Source organism: Harpegnathos saltator, unplaced genomic scaffold, assembly GCF_003227715.2.
Source record: "Harpegnathos saltator strain DR-91 unplaced genomic scaffold, Hsal_v8.6 scaffold235, whole genome shotgun sequence".
Taxonomy (NCBI): domain Eukaryota; kingdom Metazoa; phylum Arthropoda; class Insecta; order Hymenoptera; family Formicidae; genus Harpegnathos; species Harpegnathos saltator.
Window position 1 is genome coordinate 709337 of NW_020230023.1, and position 24620 is coordinate 733956.

The 24620-nt window shown below is 50.2% G+C and overlaps 2 protein-coding genes across 3 annotated transcripts; both read right to left on the bottom strand.

Annotated features, from left to right (window-relative positions):
- Positions 1 to 43: 43 nt before the first annotated feature.
- On the bottom strand, positions 44 to 24145 carry LOC105186840 (uncharacterized). 2 transcript variants are annotated; one of them, XM_011147320.3, is made up of 3 exons: positions 23877 to 24145; positions 343 to 514; positions 44 to 272 (listed from the first exon to the last, which is right to left on the bottom strand). In XM_011147320.3, exons 2-3 carry the CDS (start codon positions 436 to 438, stop codon positions 60 to 62), a joined length of 309 nt encoding a protein of 102 aa, XP_011145622.1. In that variant the 5' UTR covers positions 439 to 514; positions 23877 to 24145; the 3' UTR covers positions 44 to 59. The 2 variants fall into 2 exon arrangements, with proteins under 2 accessions (XP_011145622.1, XP_025154500.1); XM_025298715.1 differs by lacking the exon at positions 23877 to 24145 and adding an exon at positions 2554 to 2840.
- LOC105186843 (uncharacterized) lies at positions 13431 to 20850 on the bottom strand. Its single transcript, XM_025298714.1, has one exon. It carries the CDS (start codon positions 17776 to 17778, stop codon positions 14785 to 14787), a length of 2994 nt encoding a protein of 997 aa, XP_025154499.1. The 5' UTR covers positions 17779 to 20850; the 3' UTR covers positions 13431 to 14784.
- Positions 24146 to 24620: the final 475 nt, after the last annotated feature.

Below are 24620 nucleotides of genomic sequence, written 5' to 3' on the forward strand. Positions count from 1 at the left end.
ATTTTTTGACACTTCGATAGACACAATAAAGCAAACGAACAAATTTATTGAACTAACAATTAGGTTGGGCGTGCTTTATTCATTAAATTATCGTACAATTTTCTTCCAGCTCTTAATATCTGCGGCGGCAAGAGATTATTTTGTCTAATCACCGAATCTGCGGGCCTGCGTATGATAACGGGCTGATTTCCATTACTGTTGTATTCTGTAGTCCTACGACTGTCTCCAAAACTGAGATAATTGACAACTTCCTGCCTCTTGCTCTGTTGCTCCTTTAATTTAGAGAGAGACATTTATATTTATATGTAGCTTACGCGTAGAGCTCGAATTTGTTGTTATTACTTTGAATATCACCATCGCGGAATCCTGGTATCTCTTGTGTATATCGTCCTTGCTTAAAACAGTGTTCACCTCCGGAGACTTGTAACAGTCGGTCATCGGTGTTGTTCCGTTATTATGTTATTTACGTATTTAACACATGGCTTCTTCCTTCAGCTCTCTGGCACTTCTAGTCCTGCAAGTATGAAAAGCAATATTGAATTTGGCATTTCTTTGTGAATATACCGAATATCTGACACAAAACTTATTGTGTTAGGTCGAATGCGAAGAGTATACCGCGATTAAATATAAGGAATGAAACAATTTAACTCAGGATTTTGTATCGTATGTTTTATTCCCGAGCCGGCATAGCTCTCGAAAGCAAAATTTTTATTAACGATGCTTATACGAGCTACAGTTTCCATCCTTAAAGTACTTACAATAAATGTGTGCAATATTTGTCACGCTTGAAAAATTTACAATATTTATCGGTATTTATAATATTTATTCGAATATAAGAATAATCCGGGGCCGAAAGCGGACTGTCGAGGAATAAATTAATGTCTAAGATAAATATTTCTTGGGTTCTTAAACGTGATCAAAGTCAAGCAGTTATCATTGACGTATTTTTTTTTTAATGTTCCAAATTACGACATGGAACAAGATAAAATCCAAAGTATCAAAGAATAAATCGGGAGTACAGATTTTTACTGATATAATTTTTGTGTTTTTTCAGGAACAAGATGCAGGCTACAATTATTCGCTGATCAATAGAACAAACAGCAGATTGACAAAAATCTCTTTGGACATCCGAAAATTTGTACAACCTGGTCTACATACACCTCGTGCTCGAGTATGTCTCGCAGCAGCACCAGTAAAGTAAGTTTAGCATTAGCATCAATTAACGATAATTTCAACTACTTGTCGTTAGCCGGCAACGTGGGAAAAAGGTCTGAGGAATTAAACAAGAGATACGTCGAGCAGATAAAAACTTGACAAGTTAGGTCGCAGACTAATCGGACTAAACGCACTTAAGCTGACAAAAAGACCTCGTAAGAAACCGCGCAAGAAACGATAAATCGCGTGTGTAGTTTTAAAAAACTCATCTTGTTCGAAAATGTATCGTGCGTTCGTATATCTATCTTGGTCACACTTTTTCGCATCCTTTTACTTTCCCAGCGACAAATAGTTGCAAATTGTTCATTCCGTTTCACTATCAGCTCATTGGATCAACGTCGTTGAACTTTGCTGGGCCGCGGGGTGTTTCTTGCGGCTTCGCTTCATGTTTTTCTTTCTTGATACGCGTCTTCTTGGAAACACACGTAACCAAAGAAACTCTCTACTCGGTGTCTGTCTTATAATTAGCAGCTATCGCGAAAATGAGCGTCTCTCCTTGCTGTCTACGTGTGTCGAGCGTTCCGCAGTCTCGCGGACGAAAATTAGCGTTCGAACTTGACATCTCTCTCGATACGTCGCGCAATCAAACATTCTCATTTCTTCGCTGCTCATAATCACACGACCTCTCTGTATCTTGATATTCCCGGCCATATAGACTTGCAAAAATTCTCAATCTCTGCTTTTCGTATTCCGTTCCGATTAGCGCGATCAAGGTACAGACGTCGGCATTGAGACTTGAAATAAACGACATTTCGCGAATATGAGCGACTACGAGTGTCTTCACAATATTAAATGACTTATCCAGAACATTGTCACGTCGTTGTCCTTTGCGGGAAATATTTTCGTCGCAAGACGCTGACGAAACAACACGAAACAACACCTGGACCTGTTTTCTGGACTGTTTGCCGCGAGGCACGGAGAGCGCATCTGGAAAAGTCTCAGAAAACTGATCCTCCGGGAATCCGCAGCGATTTCTCGCAGCGATATAAAATAGAAAACTGGAGGAAGGATCCATGAAAGATCTCGTAGGCGCGGGTCGTCACCGAAAGCGGATGGCGAGTCGGATCAGGGCTGAGGGAAGGATTCCGCTATACGTCGCTGGTCGCCGAGAGACTTATCTTTAATCTATAGTTGAGGGGCGGGGGGAGGGGAATAACACGTGCGGGGAAATATGTAGGACATAGAAACCGCGGCCGTGGGCTATAGCGATCGATGAAAATTCATGAGCGACAATAGCGTTTGGCAAATGGCGCGTTCTTCGCGCCAGCCAGCCCGCGCGCCGGGATAACACGGCGATTTCACGTTGCGCGACACACTTCCCCGCCTTACGAGTCTTACCTTGCGCTCGAGGCGAGACGAGGTGAGTCAGCGTACCCGAAGTGCCATCGCCGAAACCTCGGGCTCTCGTCCGTCTACTGTGCGCGCTGTGCGCGTGTTCCGCAAACGGAGGAACATCTCTCAACGCGTCGCCGTCGAGCGGTCGTTGGAGCGACGCCAAAGTCCTTTTCGTATGCTCTTGTGTATCCGGTCGGCGCGGATCGACCGAGAGAGCTGCTTTCTGAGCGCCCATCGCGCTCTTCGACACGCGATTATCTCTTATCGCACGTCGCGCGGAGTATCGCGCGACGCGTCTCTCTTTCCGAAAGAGCGCATGATGTCATCCCCAAGCTCGCGCCTCGACCGAATTTCCGTTGGCTCGAGCTGCGACTTGGAAGAGGCCATGCGAGAGGAGCAGGGCCCGAAGCGAAGAGACTGCGATTTGCAGTAAACATTTGCGGTTGTAAACACGTTGGCTCGGATTATTCCACGCACGGTTGTCTGAAAAATTCCCCTACACGACGGAGCTCTCGCCAGGCGATGATGTGAGATAGACTGATGATGGAGCGAGAGACGACAGAGTGTGTGAGATCATCGATTCTGATTAATGTTCCATTGTGAATTAATATTAAGTACCGCAATTATTCTTCGTCATGGCTGCTTTTCAATTCCCCCAGGTCGATCCTCATCGAGACGACGAGGAATCCTTTTCTCAATAACACCGCGCGCCCGGCGGGTTGCATTCCGTCGGAGCCACCGAGACCTCTTTTTTCTCCTTCCTTTGAATCGCGCTACTGCACCCTTCTTAATAGCGTCGCACCAGCCAGTGACATTTATTGTCGTTGATTGACGCGTTGCAACAGTCATGCTTCGATTCAAGGTCTGCTTTGCGCGCACGCGATGGCCTTAATAAAAAAAACGGCTGGTACTGTCATTATCGTCGGTTTAACGGAGGCAATCAAAGAAAAGGAGAGACAAAGAGAGACGAAGAGGGAGGGAAAGAGGGGGGAAGACGCTCCGGCTAATCCGTCATTCGACGGATCCACATTCCTCGTCGACTTCTTGGCTTCAAGTTCGACGCAGCCCGTAATTGGTGCAATTTGGCTCGATAATCTCGAGAATTTAAAAAAAATGTGCACGAGAGAATTCTCCGACAAATCGCCGCTTTATCTTTACAAGGAAAAAAAATTCAAAAACTTGATCCACTACTGAACTATAAGATACACCGTTGGTAAGTCAGGGAGCCGACTGTCCCGTTGCTGCTGAAACAGCGAAGTGTGGCGCTAGTTGCAGCGAGGCGCTCGACCACGCACACATTTTATTTGCGAGAAAGAGAGAGAGAGAGGAAGGAGGAAGCGTACAGATGGAAAATGAAATTGAATTTCATCTGCCGCGTGTTTAACTACCGCGATAACGATTCCGTTCAATCTGCTCGCAGGTGCATTGGCATCGCTCACGTTGCAACACGAACACAAGCTGGACGATACGTTTTTCAATCCATATGACAAAATGCGTAAAACCAAAATGCATAAAATAGGAAAGGAATACGCGAGGATTGGCATTGTAGCGAGGAAACTGTCCTTTCTCTCTCGAGTGTTTTTACTTTAATTTAGAGATAAAATCGTAGGAATTTTCTCGATCGACAAGGGAGAAACGAGGTGAAAAAATTCTTCGACACGTGTTCCGATTCTGGATTTTTTCCGTTTTTACTATATCGACTGTTGTTACGGATATACACGGCTAGTAATTAGAGAGAAAAAATAATATCAACATTACGTCAGTCGTATGTACGCGACGCGAATAAATGCTCATTAACAATTCTTCATTACAGCCACTGTGTCAACTACAAGCGGGATCGCGTGTCGGTGTGTGTGTGTGTGTGTGTGTGTGAAAATGCATGATTCACTTGATATTTTCCTTTCCTTTTCATAGCGAGCGTTTATTCTCCGTTACGACGGACTTGTGCGATAATAATCATCGGCGATAAATCATGCAAATTGCATAGCAAAAATAAACTATGTGGCATGCATTCTCCACGTCGTTCTGCGCGACCGCTTTAACGGGACGCGGAAATGGATGATAAACTCTAAAAATATTGGCAACAATCGTCTCAAAGGATCATATCCAAAGACTGAAGAAATGCAAAATTCTCCAAGTTTCCCGCTGAAAATTGTGTCACCCCTCCGCTCATTATATTTTCTTGATAGCAACGTGTGAATGTTCCGAAAAATGAAAGACATTATTTATTTTTTGTAAAATTTAATTTCGATGTTTAAATTTTTAGCAAACTTCAGGAGAATGAGCGGAGAAGTGATATTTTAAGAAAACCCATCTAAAGGGACGTCTCAATGAAATGAGAAAATATATTAATTTCAACACATTATATTTACTTTTTTCATATAAATATACAATATAATTCTAATACAATGTTATGCAATATATTACAATAGAATATAAAAGACAATAATGGTATAAAAAATATAATATACAATATTGATATTGATATTGATAATATAAATATTATATTAATGTATATATTATATTATTATATAATATCAATATAATACATGAACATGTGTAATGTTCATTAAACATGACAGAGAGAGACGCTGTACTCCGTGTGAAACTTCTATATATCGATATTAATAGATCGATGTACAAAATCTGTTCGTACCGTTTGCAATTATGGGATTTGATGATACAAATTACCCCTCGCTAAGGTCGCGATCGACTCTGCCGATAGGAAGTGCTTTTTACTCTTGAATCTTCGCGAGATCCTCGCTCCGTCTCCAAGAAAATAGATTTGACAATACGGCTCACGATATCTATCATTATTGTTATCATCGTTATCGAGACGTTCCGAGACGAGGAGAAAACTCGAGGAAAAGCCACGCTCGCGAGTCTGCGAGACGCGTGGCCGGGGTACCGAACGCGCGCGGTCCGGTGGTCTCGCAACCTCGAGTTGCCAATATCAGGCTGCGATAACGGAAAACAATGCACCGACGACGCATCAACAGAGATGGACGACAACAGAGGCGAGTTGCGTGCGCGCGCTCGTATGAGCTGGCGCGCGCTTATCTGCGTCGCGCCTTTAATCCATCTCGCGCGGAGGGTCGAGATATCGCCACGGGGCCTCTTCTTCGAGGAACGCGACACACTCACGGAACACGCTCGCGCATCGTTCGCGCATCGCGCTCCGCGAAATTGCGTAAATCGCTAATTACGCGAGGAGAGCACGCGTCTCGCGGCTGCTTGAGAGACGCGGAGAGACGCGGGGAGCCGTCGAGCGCGCGACGCGACCTGCCGACTTGAGATCGATCGGCCGGAAAGATCGGGAGATTGTGCGATCCACGTCGCTCTTCGTCGAACACAACGATACGAGCGGGACGGTTCTCCTCCTCTCGACGAGGGAGAACGATTGTGCACTCGGCCGGCTTAATCGCGAGCACTCTCACCGCGCGGGCGCGATTTATGAGGCCGGCTGAATTTCGTCGAGCGACATTTCGTGATATCGCGAAATAGAGACTATTGCCGAGAGACGCGTGGCGTTTATCGGCGTTACGATAAGAGCGATCGCCGAGCGGACCGATAATGCGGCGAGACTTAATCCGGGCTATTTTACAAGCTGCCCGGTCGTGCTGATTATTGTTCCACGGCTCGTGAGCGGAAATGAATCGACGGCGAGACCGGGGAATGGGATTCTTATTCTCTCTCTCTCTCTCTCTCTCTCTCTCTCTCTCTCTCTCTCTCTCTCTCTCTCTCTCTCTCTCTCTCTCTCTCTCTCCTAGTGTACATCACGTAACCGTCGAAACGCTCTCGTCCGGGAGATAAGCGCCTCGCACGGTTTGTAGAGCCGCGTGAGAAGGAAAGAAAGAGAGGGAGAGATACTCTCCGTGAATCATAACGCGGCGAAAGAGACAACGATTGCGTCAATCGCGGCAATTCGAGCGCGCTTTCTTCCGCAGTCGCGAGGAATCCGTCCTCTTTAGGACTCGAATAAGAAAAAGATACGCGCACGGCTTCGAGTCGGATCGATGGGCACGATCGTCGCTCGTCGTTCGATAACGCGATCGATAACGTCGCGCTGTGCCTGAACTAACCGAAGAGCATCGCGGAGCAAACCGCCGCTTATTTTCCGCGTGTTTTATCGTCGATCCGTCATTCGTCCGCGTCCGGTAATCTCCTCGCGGGCAGAAATTCGAGGCGAACGAACGAGGAGCATTCGACCTTCCCCCCCCCCCCGCGAGGGGAATTACACACTGTTGACGGTCTTTCTCGAATTAATGCTCAAATTATCGAGGCGATAATATTGTTTCAGCTCGCGTCTGCAGCGACGGATAGCGTCTTGCAGAAACGTCGCCGGGAAATTATTAATGGACGGCGATCGCGCCTTAAACGATAAATTCGACGGGCAGGGAAAATGAGAGAACGCCTGGGCTTCTTTTTCTTTTGTTTAGTTTTTTTTCATCTTATCATTTTTTTTTTAACAACCGTTTTATATTTCTTCTCAAATATAATACAATACTTAACTCTGGATCACACGCGCGCGCAGGGGTGGGGAGGCAGGGTGCACGCAGAGGCACCCCCGAATAAGTTTAAATTAAATAGGAAGAGTAATCCATTTGTTTTAATTACAATCGTCTCCGCCTCTCTGCGAACGTAACTAAAAGAGAGGATTCGCATTCCCTCTCTCTCTCCCTCTCTCTCTCTTTCACATTTTTTAAACGCTCTTCCCTCACGTTCCTTCCTCGCAGCACAAAAAATCCGTACACGTTCTCTCTCGTTACTCTCCGACACTTTCCTATGCACACGCACGCACGCACGCACACACGCATTCCCTCTCTCTTTCTCGCCTTTTCCTCTCATCCGTTCGCTTCCTCCCGATGAATCACAATAACGGATATGGTCGTTTCGGACGAAACTCATCAATGAGAAAAAGCTCGCACGAGCGAGCGAGCGAGCGAGCGAACGAACGACGAACTACGCGATAAAACTATACCGAACGCTGATAGCGCCGCTCCTGTTGACCACCCTCGCGCCTCTAACGGGTGGCGATTGTTCGCAAGGCGAGAGTGTTTACTTGTCCCTTTGAGAATTCTTCGAACACGTTTTTTATACGACTATCGCACTTTGAGCTGCCGAAGGTGCCGCTGCGCGTCCCCTCGCGCTTTTCTCCTCCTCGGTGTTTACCGAGCCGGCACGCGTGTCAATAAACGCGAGATAACGCAATTAAAACGATCGCACGCATCGACGACGAGAGGCGGGGCGGGGTGGGGGGGGACTCGCAGTTTTCGCCAAGTTTTTACAATCAGGAAGGCGTACAAACAACGACGACCGACCGATCGACCGACGACTCGCGAGATCGGGGCGATCTTTTTATACGATTATAGCGGGTACGCAATTACATAATAAATAAGGAATAGTTCGAATACTGATACACTTCGCTTGCGCGGGAGGAGGGTACTGCGGCTCGTCTTCCGCGCTTCCTTCTTTTCCTGCTTATTTTGATTGAATTTCGTCGGAAGGATATGACTATTCGCGAGTCAAAGCGTTGCGATTTCGGTCCTTCTTTCGGAGGGGGCTCCCTCTTCGCGCGGGACACTCTGTAAGGCACGAGCGACTCGAAGGCACTCGGGGTGTGGTATTAGAGAGGCGCGTTCTCGGATCGTGTAAGATAATCGTATCAAAATATAACTTTTGATGTATGTATATGTATATATATAGATGTATATATATATATAGATATATATATATCTCTATCTGCTTTGATCCCTAATTTCATAGTTTTCCTCCTCTTTGCGAACACACACACACACATATATATATATATGTACACATATAAATTTTTCTCTCTTTGTACATGCACGATATACGAGCGTCTCTTGCGCTCACGGTATATTTTTCTGTTGTTTTGTTATGCGGATTCTTCCTCTCTCTCTCTCTCTCTCCTCTCTCTCTCTCTCTCTCTCTATTCTATATATATATATATATATATATATATATAAGACGCACAGGGGTTCGCCCACGGGAGAGGCTCCCCCACTCTCTTCCCTTAGAAAATATACTATATACGCCTTATGCCATGTTAATAGACTCTTGTGGGCTGTGGTACATACGACGGGGCGCACACACGCACAAACGCACGCACACACACGCGCATACGGGGACTAACGCATTAACGCACACGCGTACACCTAAGGCACACTCCGGCTGCGGATATCTTACGCGCTATCGAGCACCGCTCCTTTCGTCAGTCACTCGACGCTTTATTGTGTAAAACGTTATGGCATTATGTAACTCATTATGGCTTACGATTACGCTAAGTTTTATTGTACACTGTCGCCTTGACCACCACAACGATCGCGGACAAGGCACGGTCCTATTTTCCTCGTCGAGCTCGCGCTCGCGCTCCCCTCCACTCCACTCACTCGCCGCCCTCTCCATTGTGGAATTCAGCTGGGGAATTATTCCGTGATTTCTTTTCACGCTCTTATTTTCGCTCAATGCTGTGTTGCAGTGAGCCGGAAGTTCGTTACGCGCGGCACTTTCGGGGCGCTCGGGAGGAATCTCGGGTGGTGGAGAAGAAAAGGTGAATCGCGCGGAAAAACGCGCGCGACACTTGTTTCAAAACGCGAAAGTCGGGGCTGTCTCTGCCGATCGTCGTCGTGGGAGTAATTAGCGCACGTGTGTAACCATCGGGAGGATTTATCACTCGTGAGACGATAAATTAGATCGCTCGGTACGAGGCGATTGCGCGCGCGCGGGCAATCGCATCGGATAATGCGCGCCGCGAATGAGCTCGATTAAGCGGGAATATTGAAACATTAACGTAACTGCCCTGTCTGCGGCGGTGATTTACAGAATTGCCCTTCTTGGCTGTCGCCTGGCAACCGCTCGATTGCTCAGAAATCCGGCCGGGATGTCAATCCACCCGCGATAATTGGGATTCGTCGCGCAGCCACGGAGACGCGTTCACGAGTTTCGATCGCGTGTGACCTCGTTCGTTGAAATCCAATGACGAATTAGGACTAAAATTCTAAGGGAAAAGAGAATTTCCATTTCCAACTGGAAATTGGATCGAACAGAGAAGAGACCCGAGAGAGTGCCGGCACTCGTTTCCGGCGGTCGCGCTACCTGCAAACATCGTGGGTTTTTAAGTCGCTATTATCTTCGACGATCGGCGGCGGAAGTGAGAGAGCAAGAATATACCTGTCCGGCGGAATGAGCTGAAAGATTCTCGACCGGCCAAGCCCGATGATCTCTACCAGGTCAGCGGGACGAAAGATGACCCTCGCGTGCGAATTCGGCGGCTGAGAGAATTAGCGCATCGCTGGAAGAATCACGTCGGCTGATCGCGGCGAGCGCTCGGTTCCACGGTGAGGAGGCCGAAGTCCCTCCGAGCGAGAGAATAATCACGACGCGATGTTATCGCTCGTGCCGATGTTTGTCTCGAGCGTATGAATGCAGCCGCGCGCGCGCGCGCGTTCCCAGTGCGCGAAAATCGGCGCCATCCGTCCGCCGGCGCGGCGAAGCGCGCCGCGCTGCTCCGCGCATTCTCGCGATTCTCGGGGAGATAAGCGAGAGCTCTTTCGCGCTCGCGACCTTGCCGGCGAATTATCAGAGGGAAACCTTTGTGAATCATTGTTGGCCGATGCTAAGGCAGCTCGCGCGAGTTAGATTGCGGCAGATATCGCGTTCTCAGCCCGAAAGAAACCAACACATATATATGCGCGCGCGCGCGCGCGATATTAACGAGTGGATAAAATCATAGTACGGCCGCGCTGCTTCTTTTCCAACTTCCATCGGTATCGATCGGTCAAATTCCTCACAAATATTGAAACAGCCGTGTCATGCCTGGAAGGAGCCTCGCGTCCTCGCGCGGGGAGAAATCGCCGTGAAGTTTGTAACTTTGTAGATTGCAACTTTTTTTCTTCGCGACGTCGTGGGCTTTGGAGGTCTGCGCGATTGTAAAACAGACGCCGCTCTCGGCGATCGTTCATTTTCACCTTACGTCTTCGTGACTTTCTATCTCAACACTCGTTATCCTATGGAGTTCTATCGCCCGGAAGCGGCTATTAGAAAAGCGTATTGTTCATCGGAGAAAGAAAGAAAGGAAGAAAAGCAGACTTTGCGATACTTCGCTGTCGCTTTTCACGAAAACCCATGATGTTTGCGAGTAGGTCGAAAAGAAAGCCCTACTACCTACTATCAGAGCAATAATCACACAGTATTCCACTTGAGGGGTCTTTCGAGGCTCATAAACAACCCCTGGTTTTTAGCTACTTGTCTTCCCGCGTTCCCGCGGGAGAGACGGCGGGCTCGACGAGGATACATCAGGTCTGTTCTCTTTACCTAAACTTGGGGTTGCACTTTTTGCCGCGAGGACGAAAGAAGTATGCACGAAGCCACGTCGAGCGGAAAAAGAGAATCAATGTTCCGCCGGTCCGGCAAAGAGAAGGGAAACGCCGAAAGGTAGAGAGTCGAAGTTGACATTAGACGGTTCAGCTAACGAGAACAGACCTATCGCTGTTGATTGTCCAAACGCATGTTTCAGGGCATTTCGGAGCGCTCGAGAGTCGCGCTCGTGATTACATCCGAAACTATTTGTTGTGTACACAAAATATTTTCGACGATAAACTCGGCTTGATACGAGCGCGCGCGCGACTCTCGATTACGTCTGAGTCATCGCAGTTTCGGTTGTTGTTCCGCTTTTCTTTCTTCAGCGCGACGGCAAATCTAAACGGGAACTCACACGACTCTCTGGCGCGGGGACTCTTCGAGCAAGCGAACGAGGATACAGCAAGCTTTGCCGGAGCTCGCGTTTCGTCTCCTCGCGAAACTGCCTGCCGCGCGTGTCGTGCGACTTGCCGTCGCGCTTCTTCCTAACGCTACTACATATGTACAACGCTACGATATTGTTATGAGAAATATACACGATATTATGTCATACTATATAACATGTCGCTGGTATAAAACCAAGATTCGACGCGCGGCACACACGTCGTGTGCGCTCTCTAAAAAAAATATATATTCATACAATATACACACATATATATAGATATATATGTATGTATGTATATATATATATATATAGTATTATATTATATTATATAAGGCACGTAGATTTTTCAACATAGCCGTATGTGTCTTTTTTAAAATCGCTTTAACCGACTCGCGGGATTTCGCTGATCGCCGATCGGTCAGCATTATTTGTGTGTTTGCGTTCGACACGCGAACGCGGTGTTTCCTTCCGTTCGCTCTCAAATGTCCTATCGACGGGCGAATTATTATTCAATCGCACAGCGGACCGCCATCAGTCTTTGTCGTTATTTGGCAAATTAATACACTGAGAGCGAGGTGCACGGCGAGCGCACTCGTGCACGTTCTTGTCTATCGAATCTACGGTCATTCGCGAAATATTTCTCCCTGCACGATTGCGTATACGAACAACGCACGACGCCTCTTGCCGTGCATCGAGAACGCTTCTGTGTCTCGTTTTATCCCTACGAAATAAAGGCACACGAAGTGATCTCCGGCGGAAGTGCTTGTGACTCGTTGCACCTCGAGCTTCCATCTTTCCTCTCTCTCTCCCTCTCCCTCTCTCTCTCTCTCGTAAATTCTTATTCACTCCTCTCTCTCTCTCTCTCTCTCTCTTTTATTTTTTTGCTTGGACGAAAGTGATCATACAAAAATAGCCCGTCTCGTTTTAAACGCGGGGACATTAGATCGTCGTCGTAGAATTTTCCGAATATTATTACGATGTTTATATTAAATGCAAAATAGAGAATGCTCCGAATTTCGACGGTGTCAGACAGCGTTCCAACCTGTACATAATAAAAAGTCGAATGATTCCTCGCGGGATATGTACATATTTCTATATTTGTAAACAGCGCCTATAAGAGGAAATGATGCGAGAAAGAAGAAGAGAGAGAAAGAGAGAGAGAGAGAGAGAGAGAGAGAGAGAGAAGAAGAAGAATAAGAAGCAAGAGAAGAAACTGAAAAGACAATAACCGCCGAAAAGTGAAAATTCCATCTCTGACGTCCATCCAACTGAGTGGCCAATCTAATTAACGGTAAAATTAATTTGTACATGTAAATGTACTTATTATATTTTTTATTCCAACAGAGCTGTATGTGTCTTCAATCTTTTCTCTTTGTTTTCAACATATCACATATAAGGCATCGCTATTCGCCGATCGATGATGAAATGAATCATCATTGTATCATTATTTATGTTTTGTAATTAGATATAGCGCGGACACGTTGATGTACACATAATTATAAATTTGACCTTGTGTGTGTGTGTGTGTGTGCATGTTCCGAAAAACTTGGGCCGAAGAATTTTAACGAAATTACCGTTAATTTTGCCGATAGATCCTGACGAATACGGCCGGTTGGACAGACGCTGAAGGCATGATCGAAGGGAACGAGGATGGTGTTGTAATACTAAGTAGTTTGCGTGTGACGCAATGTGCGCACATGGAAGAAATTGTTTGAGCAATTAAACGATCGCCGCACAGAGATCGACTGCGGATTCGCGGCCGGTGACGAATGCGATCGCGCGCGCGGCCAGAACGCGGAAAACATAATGATGAGTAGCGCGTCGCGTTACCGAGAACTTGTGCAACGGAGCGTCCGCCGCCGGCGTTTCTATCCGACGACGACGTAGCTTTCCGCGGAACACCGGGAAAAGGCATCCAGAAAGAGGTAAGTCCGAAATCGTTTTTCGCTTGTTCTATTTTTTTCCTTTCCGTTTAGCCTTTGTCTGGTGCAACGCATCCGTGCGATTAGCGGAGTCTATGCAAGACATCGCGACGCGTGTGTGAGAAACCGAAGGTGGATCACCACTCGCGCGAGTACGAACGTGCCAGAGAGATTCGTCGGGAATATTCCGTGTGGGCGCTGGGCAAACACAACCGCATCTTCTCAATGCCTTCCAATGAGAAGAGAAGTAATATTCGCCCGACGGGAATGTTTAACGTCCACTGCTGATTACTACTTATTACTGCCGCATATTAATGCGATTCCGGTCACTTTGGCATCATGCGATTCGTCGATAGTTTCGAATTTCCTTTTGCGATCCTAAGGACAGTTTCGAAGTTCTTTGTACGATAGTTTTACGCGATTTAATGGAAGAATTTCGAATTTTTTTTCTCTATAATTCTTCGAATGATTTTTATGTTCTTTTTGTTTTTGTGATTTTTTATTTTTTTTGTTTTTATTTTTTTTTTGTTTTTCGGTCACGAAACCTAAATTGAGTAAGTGTTAAGCTACGCTAAAGTGCAAAATTAAATTAAACTAAAATAAGGTGTATTAAACTCTAGAGAGATGGTTGAAGGGGAAAAATAAATTAAACTAAACTATCCTAACTAGAACCGAGATTGAACTAGATACGATGAAACGTGGGAATATGACGGAAGTGATCTTGCGGAATCATAAAGCGGTGCGTTGCTTAGAAGAATCCGCATCGCATAATGCTTAATCGCATAATGCAATCGCACAATCAAGTGACAAGGGGCAGCTGCAGTCGCGATAAGATCATTCAGAGGACGACGGGACTCCGGTTTCCCGGCGATTTTGAAAGAAACTGACCCTAACGCGGACGAAGACCCGAAAAATTCCCGATCACGTCGGGGACGAATCTCGTGGGTGCCAAAGTTCTCGGAACCTCTGTAAATCAAATTAGTTACGCGTTACGCGCCAAAATGTTGCCATCAGCGGCTCAGGCTATCTCCGTCCGGATTTTCTTCCATCCCTCGGATGCGTCGCAACGGACAAACCGCGCTGACATAATTTTATAATTATAGCGAACGCATTCGACCTCTAAACGGCCTAGCGAGATAACGAGCGGGCTCTAATCTCGACGATAAGGCCACAGGAAAAAGAATCCGCCGGATCTATCTGCGCGATTTTTTGCACGGCGAGACGGGAGGGCGGCGGGGAGGGAAGGGGGATCATCGAGAAAGTCTAGCGGAATTGGAAGAAGACGCCAGCCGAGGACGCGACCATGTATAATCTCCTTCTACGCCTCGACTCGTCCAATGGCCGATTAAGACTTTATCGCGATATATAACGCGGCACCGGCCGATCCGCGGAAACGATAAGCGCTTACGTGGCTCGCTACGTGTCGCAGATCACGTACGGATCGATCCTTCGCCGGTAGATTCTTCCCTCCCCCCTCCCCCCCTATCTCTCTCTCTTTCTCATCCTGAACGCGAATCCGACATTTTTGGTATCCTTAAAGTAAAGTAATTAACTACAGATCGACGCGATCGCAATCGCGTCTTCCTCGTCTACGATTAAATGAGGGTGTCCTACGATTACAAAGCCGCTCCGGTCGATCAGCGCGATGCCGCGATTGCCCGTTGTTCGCGTCTCGTAGGTAGGACGAAGGTACAGATCGTTGAACGAGCAACGATCTCTAGTCCCATGGTGCATCGGATACCTGGTAAACGTGCTACTGATCTGCTGCAGATCCGCGCATCGTCTATCCAAAGGCTTCAGAGAGAGCGGCAGTCGCATACTGAAGGGGAGTCTGCCGTTGTGATCTTCGTTCATGTTGCAGACGCTCCGGCAATTGATGATGTCGTTGTCGTTGATCCCACTGTCGGTGCTGCTACCGCTGCTGCTGTTGTTATTGTTGTTATTGTTGTTAATAATGTTCTCCCTGGTATTGGGAGATAGGTCGCGCTGGACGGCGTCGTTACTCGCGGGCCTGCACACAGGGTTATCCAGGTACGGTTTAAAGAGAATGCCGTCGTCCCTGGTCGATGCTGACGACGAGGGCTGCGATGCATCCGACTCTGAGATAGCCGACCTAGCAAGCGCCTCCATGCGAGAAGCCATTAACCAGGCCCTTTTTGGTTTGACGAGGCAAAGAGGCCTCTCTTGCGTAGACACGCTTTGTGAGACCGTGTCGTCAGGGCAAAGTCTCTTCGGCGAGGGAGCATTGTTCCACGAATAAGCTTGTCTCTTTGAGGAAGGTGGCTGTTCCTCGGGAAGGTTGAAGAATTCTGGATAATCTTTGGGCGAATAACAATAGAAACCACTCGGCGATTCCGTGTAGGATCCTCTCAGAGAGAGATCCTGATAGGAGGATGTTGTTGATGTTGTGGTATGTCTGTCTGCGCAACAGGAGAAAAGGCACGGTTCTGTTGACTCCGTTTCGCCAGACGGTTCCGTCTCGGGGGTGAGATGATACGATGAAGAGTGATACCACGGACGATGCCGTGAAGTAATCGGCTCGTAACCATGCAGGTGCGGTGGTGATTGTTCGTAATCTACCTCGAGACCTGTGTCGGACGACGGACGACTGTAGTCTGAAGAGACGTGGATCATCCTCAGGTCTATCGGCGACTCGACGAACACTTCCTGGGCAGCAGGCTCTTGTTGGCCCGAGTCCCCTCGAAGTGCGATCTCACCCCTGAGATCCACTTCCTTCAGCAGCCACTTTTGCACCTGACGACGGTTTATGTCGAATTTCCTAGCGGTGGCTCGTTGGTTCCCGGCTACCTTCACGTCCTTGTGAAAGGCGTCGAGCACGTTGATCTTGAAGTTCAACGAGAAAGACCGCCGAAGCTGCTGTCTGCGGGTGAGATTGGCGGATGAATTCTGATTACCTGGAGCGCTATCGAGGGAGCCTATCTCGCTCGAGATGCTGCCATCATCGGACGAGCTGCTGCTGGACCTGTCGGAATTGGCGGGGTCGCGCGGACTCGGCGTACGGCAATCGTCCGTCTCGATTTCGACGGGAGCGCTTTCCGAGTCTAAGCTGTCTATCGTCAGGTCGCCGGTCACGTCGATGAACGGGGACGCATTATTTTCCTGCCTTTCGTCGTATACCTCATCTTCGGGCAGGTCCACCTCTTCCTTAATCACCGTCCCGCAATATTCCGTCCTCTCCTTCTGCTCTCCCACCTCTTTGGCGTAGCCCGTCGTCTCCTCCGACTCTCTCTCCTGCTGATGCAGGCGCGGCGAGTACGGCGTACTGGAAACCAGCAGCGTGCGCGCGTGTGCGTGCCCATGCTCGTGCACGTGCGCGTTCTCCAAGAACGAGGGGCCCGCCGCGAAGTAGTGAGCGGACAACGAGGAGCCGCTGCCGCTGTTGTTGGCGACTTGATGCGGTACCGTGGGCGACTGTGGGGCCCATTGGCCGCCGGGCGAGCCGGTCGGCTCGTACGGCCCTGACGTCGCCGTGGAGTCTGGGCTAGATGGCTCGGTCTTTATCAACGCCGCTCCTATCAGACTGTACTGTCCGTTGAACAAGTTTCCGTAACTCTGCGGACGATGATTCGGCGAATGATGATTTTGCTGGTGGTGATGATGCTGCAGGTGCGCACTGGTGTCGATATTGCTCGAAGTATATTGGTGTTCTGCAGGTGACCAATAGTAACTCCTAATGCCCTCATGCACCACCGTCTCCTTTTTGTCATTGACGCTGTGCGAGGTTGTCTCCAAATCTCTGGTCGGTCCATCCCCCCCGTAAAAATGACGGTCCTGATCCATTTTAGTCTCGACGTAGTGGATCTCTTGCATCGCGTTCTCCGTTTCCCGATGGAGATGTTTCCGGTCCGCCGCCGTCGTCGTCGTCGTCGCCGACGACGACGACGACGACGACGACGAATATTGCGAATATTCCACAGGCACGACGTTTTGCAAGAGCATACTTTTAGAAACAGTCCGAATACGGGCCGGTGAGGATGCACCACAACGCGGAAGATGCGGAGGAGAAGCGGGAGGTGGGGACCTCTGCTGTGTAGTCAGCTCGTCGCCATGCAGTCTGGCAACGTTAAGGTTCAAGGCCGGCGCCGCTAGGATTGCAGCAGGTCCCGCAGGGCCCGCGACTTCTGTCACCGTCGCACTGTCCGATTTGGTGGCACTCGCGGATGAGTCTGTCGTCGACGTCGAGGCCGGCCTGGCGTTGCCATTTTCGGCACAATTTTTCAGATTTTCCTCGCACTGCAACCACTTTTGGATCTGTCGACGGTGTATCCCGTATTTCCTCGCGGTGGCACGTTGATTGCCGCGACAGTCCATGTCATTCCTGTACGAGTGCAGGACCTTGAGCTTAAAGGACGGCGGAAAAATACGCCTGCTGCCCATGACGCCTACTTTCTGCTGCCGTTGCTGCCGATGCACCGACTGCTGTTGCTTCGAATGCATTATTTGCACCGAACTATCTTTGCTGAGCACCTTACTCACACCATAGTCGCAGGTCATAGTGTCTTCGTTTAACACATTACACATTTAACTCGCTTGACGACGACCGAGTCGGATCGGCCGCAAGAACGACGAGTGGGTCCGCGTGTAACAGTGACGACAGAGACGACCGCGACCACTTTGAGCTTCGAAACCGGCACTGAGAACGAGGCACGAGTATACCTTGACGCGTAACATTGCACGAAGTGACTTCGCCGTGCGGCGCCGGAGTTCCTTTTAGGTCTTGGTTGATGCCGCAACTAATTTCCATCCCCACCACATCGGCGCGAGAACTGCGACCGCTTCCCACTGAGAACAGTTTTCCCCTCTACCGTCGTCGAGCGCTTTCTCACTCGCTCGGGCTCTCTATTCGCACTCTCTCGACCTCTCTTCCACGTATCCCCACTCGCTTCGTTTAACGCTCTCTCCGTCCAACGTGTCTCTTTTGTCGTCTCCTCCTTTTCCTTCCATTGGCCGCCCCCTCAATACCCCGTTGCCTCATTCGTACAGTACGGACGCTAGTCCACCGCCGAAGGCGGCTACCAGTTATTCTTCTTTCTTTGCGTTAGCAACCTAACCTAACCTCTCGACTAATCTCTCCCGTCATCTTACCTCGCTCGCCTGCTTCACCGTCCACGGGACGTAGGCGCCCCGCCGTCCCCCTCCACGCCATCCTCTTTCTTCCCTTTCACACCTCAGCGCCATAAAACTCCGCCATTTTCTGGGCTCACTTCCGTTAATGACGCGCGGGAAACGTCACGCCGGCATGACGACGGCGCTCTCGGCGCCATGTTGTCTGCCGTGCACGTCTGACGCCTGCCTGCCTGCCTGCCTGCCTGCCTGCCGCGGTCGCTTAGCTGCTCGCTGCGGCAGCCAGCTTGGAGCCTCGATTTTTGCTCGCCTTTCTCCTCAAGAGCCGATTGTGCCTCCGTTCAGCTTCTCGACGCACGAGGCTGAATACGCACGGAATGTAATATCCCGAGCTTTTCTACAATCCGTTACACGGTTATCCTTACCGCGAGCGTAACGTACACGTTTCAGAGACGAAGGCATTATCGATGGAAATCGCAACGGATTATAATCAATTACGAGACTCGTTTCGTCGAACGGCCAGGCATATCATTTAGATTAGGTCGTGGACGTTCGTCGTACGAGATACGGACGCCGCAGCGGTATGTACATCAAAGGCCTACGTCAGACCGGCCAGTTATAAGAGAGAATTTTACAGACAGAGAGAAGGCAGCTGGTGGTGGGTGAAGGGATTTTCCAGGAAAAACGCTGGTGACCGTGTTAGCTTACAATCACTGGCAGGCAGGTTCGCTGGGACTGAAATCGTATCATCGTTCTACCGCTCGGTGCAAAGAGAGAGTGTTGTTGTTCCCACTCGGTACCAACGACGAATCTCTCGTATTGGGTATTTTTTTTCCTGTAACGTCATTTTTTGCAGCAAAATCTCTTCCTCTATACGTATGTATAATTCGAGTATCTTCGCTCTTTGATACGGGTGTTGCCTTTCTCGGAACAGGATCTCCCGTCTTCTAGTCGTCTCTTTTTGCCTCTCTCGTGCCGCTGGAATCGCTTTTGAATGAGATTTTGAGGTATACGCTAGCCTCTTGCATATGCGCCGTGGAATGAGATCATGTTGTTTTTGTGGCGTGAGCCGACAGTTAATATGTTTAGCTTCACGCGCCGTTGCCATGTCTCTTCTTAGCCGCACGTAGGCCGCAATGAACGCATACGAACGCGCGGAGAGAGAGAGAGAGAGAGAGAGACCCGCGAGGCAATGACGCAAGCCGCCGCACGCTCGCATATACTTCGATGAACGAGCGCGCGAGCAAGATAGACCGATAAAAAGAAACGGACGAGGTCTCGTAAATTTCCACGATTCGCGCCACCGGCAGAAACCAAGGATGCCGACGAGGATTCTCTCGCGCTTCTTTGAAGAGGCACCCTACTCTATTTCCAAGAATCACGACGGCTATTCTTGCTCACGCCGATCACTGCGAAGCCCCTTTTGAGCGCGTCCGCTGTACAGCAATCACGGAAAGAAGGCACCTGCCACCTCGCCGCAGATCGGCCTTCGCATAGGGATATGGGCACGAGTCATCGCTTAGGCATTCCATGAACCTACACCTCGGGAGGAGAAGGAATCTTTCTCCAAATTTCTCTCACTTGGGAGCGATCGCCGATGAGGCGTCACTTGCCGTGTATCAGCCGTCGACGTATCAACGTGACGTCATTATTTCATTCAACATTTTTTTGTTTTTTTTTCATTCGCTTCACGCGAAAGGAAGCGCGAAAGAAATGCATCGCTTGCTGACGTCTGTCGCTTCGTCTCGTCTCTTTCCGTTATTCACGTCCACGTCTTCTATCGCTCGTCGCTTTAAGGAGGAAGTGTCGAGAGTTCTATCGAGAATAATATCAGGCGGCGGGCGTCGCGAGGAAAAGCATCGAGGTAGCGGCAGACCGGCAGTCGCCTAGTGCGGCTGGCACGGCTCGTCGGATTTGTCCTTGGGGCCGAAGGTAGGCGCAGCACGAAGACCGAGGACGTGGCAACGCAGCGCGGGCTGGCTCCCCCTCTTTTGTCCGCCGGCCGGTCTTGCCAGACAGGGTGTCGCCAGCTCGGTCGGCCTGGTCGTCCGGGTTAGCGCGGGGGACGAGGAAAGGGAACGCATGGCGGAGAAGGGGCAGGGGAAGGGAGAGCTGTGGGTTCACGTGTACGTGTGTACGCGTGTACGCGATAGAGGAGCAGCAGCAGCAGCAGCAGCAGCGGCAGCAGCAGCGCTCTAGGGGGGAAGGGACACGCCATGGGGGGAAGCGCTCGAGCATTGGGATGAAGAGAAGTGGCGCGAGACGCGGGACGACGAATGCAGCTCCTACGAGCTGTCGTTGTGTGCGTGCGTTATAGGATCGGTCGTGGACCTACATTCACGCAGGCTGGGCATGTTTGAAAACTCGCGTCCTCCTGGAATGTGGCCTGCGGAGGCCCCTTCGGCGACCTCCCTCTCTTCCCCTCTCGCGTGCCGTAGCCCTGTGAGCCTCTCTTCGGTATGGTGGACGTCGCTTGGACGCCTACCTACCTCTATCTACCTACCTACACTTCTCTCTCTCTCTCTCTCTCTCTCTCTCTCTCTCTGCTTCTCACTCTCTGCTTCGCCGCCGTCCTTCTCTCGGCGTTCCCCGCTCACCCGCCGCACCGGCGCGGCTACGAGCTTGGCGCTCCAAATAGTCGCGTAACCAGAGACGCGCCTCTGGCCTGGCCTGGTCGCGCCAGACTTCTCGGCGCCCAAATGATGTACGTCGACCATTCTCTTTCTCTGTCTCTCTCGTCCTTCCTCGCGCTCGCTCGCACGGCCGTTGTAGCCGTCGCTTTCCGCACTCTCTTTCCTTCCACGTACTTATGCACAAGCATGGCCGGCGGAAGAGAGGCTCTACACAGGAGCGAGGAGGAGCAACGAGGAGAAAAAGAGGCGACTGTCTCTATTTAACGATGTCTCTCGACTTGCGACACCTTGCACTTTCGATCCGGTGCGCTCGCGGCCCTTAAGCCGTGGCGCATGTTGAAATACACGAATTTAGCAGCGAGCTCGGCTTGTGCGAGGCACAAGAAAGGGCACACGAGGGTCGGTGATTCGCGGCAAAAAGTGTATTAGACGGCTCTTCTCGGGCCTTCTCGTCTGGCTCGTGCGCGAGGGAAGGGTCCGGAGGCATCTTGGCAAAGGCGAGACAAGCGGTCGCCTGCGCGAACAACCTCACCTCGCCTCGCCTCGCCTCGCCTCGTCCTCACCTCGTGGGGGCGAAGAATTGAATCCGATCCCAGAGTTCTTCCAAGTTTTCGTCAGGTTGGCGATCGTTCAAAAATTCGCATTATTTTGTCACGCACGTTTCGCGCCTGCCGATCACGCCTGCCAGAAGTTGCTTCGGCCGTTGAGTTTCTATTACTCTCCGGCGTCGAACTTTACGTGTAAACGCACGTTGTTAACAATCCTCGTTTCACAATCCTACAGCTGTCCGTGCTATTCCGCTACGGCTATATATATATATATGTGTGTATGTAATATGGGCCGTAAAGTAGACAAGCTGCGTTTCTAATTTAGCGATTGATATTTGGCACACTGTCGCGCCTCCGCCAGAGGAGACGTAGGGCACAATTTCCGTGTATTGTGACCCGTATTTATAGCCCAGGCTTGATGGACGTTGCCATTGCGTCTCGCCATTGCGAATCGGCACGGCGGCGCGTATATTCCTCAAAGTGAGAGCTACGCGCGCGCTGATACCGCTCGATAACGAGACTTATTGCTTGCGGAAAGAATTCGTGAACTATGACACGTTGCGCGAATGAACGCGCGATAAGTGCGTCATGGTCATCGGGGAAACAAGCGTGTTGTATCGCGCGCGCACTTATCTCTCGCCCGGAGTAAAGAGCGCCACTCGTTGAAATCGCAGTCTCTAGAGTTTATAAGCGAGGCTTATTTATGTGCATGCTAACTGGGAGAGCGCTACACGTGCACCACAAGCGCACACTTGCGTCTTAATGCAGGCGTGCGTGCATGTCGCGCATATTATGCGTCGTGTGTGCGTGCGTACGTGCGTGTACGTAGCGTCAAGTCCGATCATAAGCAGGGACGAATCGATCTCCCGCCATCGGTGGTGCGTCTTGGTTCCTTCGGACGGAATTCGCTCGATAATTCGCTCGAGCGGAGAGAAAGCAACTTGACGTGTACGTCCTTTCCGTTAATGTCGACGCTTGATTCGTCGGCAAATCGAGCGCGATTCCCCCGTGGAAAATGTCACGAGTCGATTCAGATTTGTGATCTTTGAAATCGATCCAGGCGCCTTCGTCGACCCGAGGCGTCTAGTCGACCTCGACGCGGGTTATTTGTGTCGAATTTCATTCGCCGCCGGATAACGCGGATCCGACAACGCAAATGCACGTTTGGACCGCGGTCAGATCTTGGCGCGCTTTCGCGTTACATGTCGCAGACATTATCTTCCCGCAAATAAAATTTGGCACGCGACAACTTCCGTTGGGCTGTCCAACTGCGACCAGGTGTCGACATTCTGTGACTTGATTCTCAAGCGCCCATAAACACGAGCGTTCGATCCAAGTCGAACATTTATCACAAAGAGAATATCAGCTCCGGATGGAGAGGCGACCGGCCGAAACCGTGGGCATTCCGTGAAACATCCGCGCTGCTGTTTCCTTCCCAGAGACGCGACGTCGCTGGTGGGGAAGTAACGCGTTACAGTAGCGCCTGATATTCGATAACTCCGTACGCCACATCCGAGAAAGCAGCGGCTAAAAAAGATCGACATAACTCACGAGCGGCGCTTTTTATAGCACGCGTTATGTTCCCGATAATGATAAAGCGCGCGCGATACGAAAGCACGCCTTCCTTCTTCTCTCCGTCGCGAGCGAGAACGACTCGACGTCCGCGTCTCGGTGATCCGATCCGACGGAACGTATCCGATCAAGCGCGACGGCAATTTCATCTCACCTCTTACCAATCGAGCCATTAAAAGTCTCCGTGTCCGATTATACGCGTCACGTATAGGTTAAACGTCGCGCAGCGTTCGGCCGGTTGGCCGCTCGTTTGCCCACGTACGTACGCGAGCAGGTAATGCGCCTTTTTCCGTGGGCGGTCGCACGATGGCGCCTACTCGCGCGCACCAGCCCCGACCCCGCGAGGGGTAGCCCCCGCGAACCTAACCTCGCGCGGGCCGAGGCTGCCGCGCTTGTGATTGCGCGGTTCACGAAAGTCTCGTTTCACCGAGATTCCACCGGCCGTGCGTCACGAGGGATTGCGTTCGCGGCTTCTGCGTCGCTCGGTGTTATCGCCCGATACAGCCGGTAGCCGTCGCTGCCGCAAACGATGAACGAAAGGACAGACGGACGGTCGACCGCGGAAGAAGTCGAAGCAGCGGACGAGGAGAGAAAGAGAGAGAGAGAGAGAAAGAGAAGGAAAAAGTGTTATCGCGAGAGACGTGTGTGTATCGCGCCGATGATACGATGCGCACACATCCACGAGAAGAACGGCGCAACGCCTACGGGCGAGTTTCTCTCTGTCTCTGTCTCTCTCTCTCTCTCTCTCTCTCTCATTCACTTACGCACGCAGACACACGCATGCATACGCGTAAACGCTAACCTTTATCTTATCATTGGCGAAGGCGTATCGAGGTTGGACTGCTTGGGACGGTGTGTGCCTTCGGCACGAAGACTCAGCGACGGCTCGACGCGACGTGTGCGGTGGCCGATGCTCTCTTTTTCTCACTCGCCTTCTCACCCCATCTCTCTCTCTCTCTCTCTCTCTCTCTCTTTCTTTCTCGCTCGAAAGAGCTCCGCCGTTCTTCCGCGAGAGAAAGGAGAATTCCACGGGGAGTCGGAACTACGTCACCCCGCGCAACTTTCGACTGCGGACGAGCCGCGCCGGCGCGGCACGTCGTGCATATCCCGCACCCTATGATTCGCTTTATCGGCCGAGCCTATAAAAAAGGCGAGAGACGCTCGATAAAGCGCTGTTTTATCCGCGGGTGGCCTTACCGACGTCAGCGCGGTGGACAGGGTGCGGTGATTTCAAACGGGAAACGTCGGTCGCGTCTTCTTCTTCGCGTTTGGCCGAAACTCGCGATGCGCTGTCGAGCCTGAGGTAACGCCTGGTATTTGGTGAGACGCTATTCCTGGTTATTTTCCAGCGCATCCGCGATGTTTGTGCTCTATCTTTAAGTGCAATCGAATGATATCCGGCTACGATTACTCGTCGCAATAATAAACATATGCGCAGCGTTAATACGTGTTTCTATATACAAATCGATTAGTCACGAGTTCGACGCGATGGTTCGCTCGCTGGCGCTCGACCAAGCGGACCGATGATTTATTTACACGGGAGGAG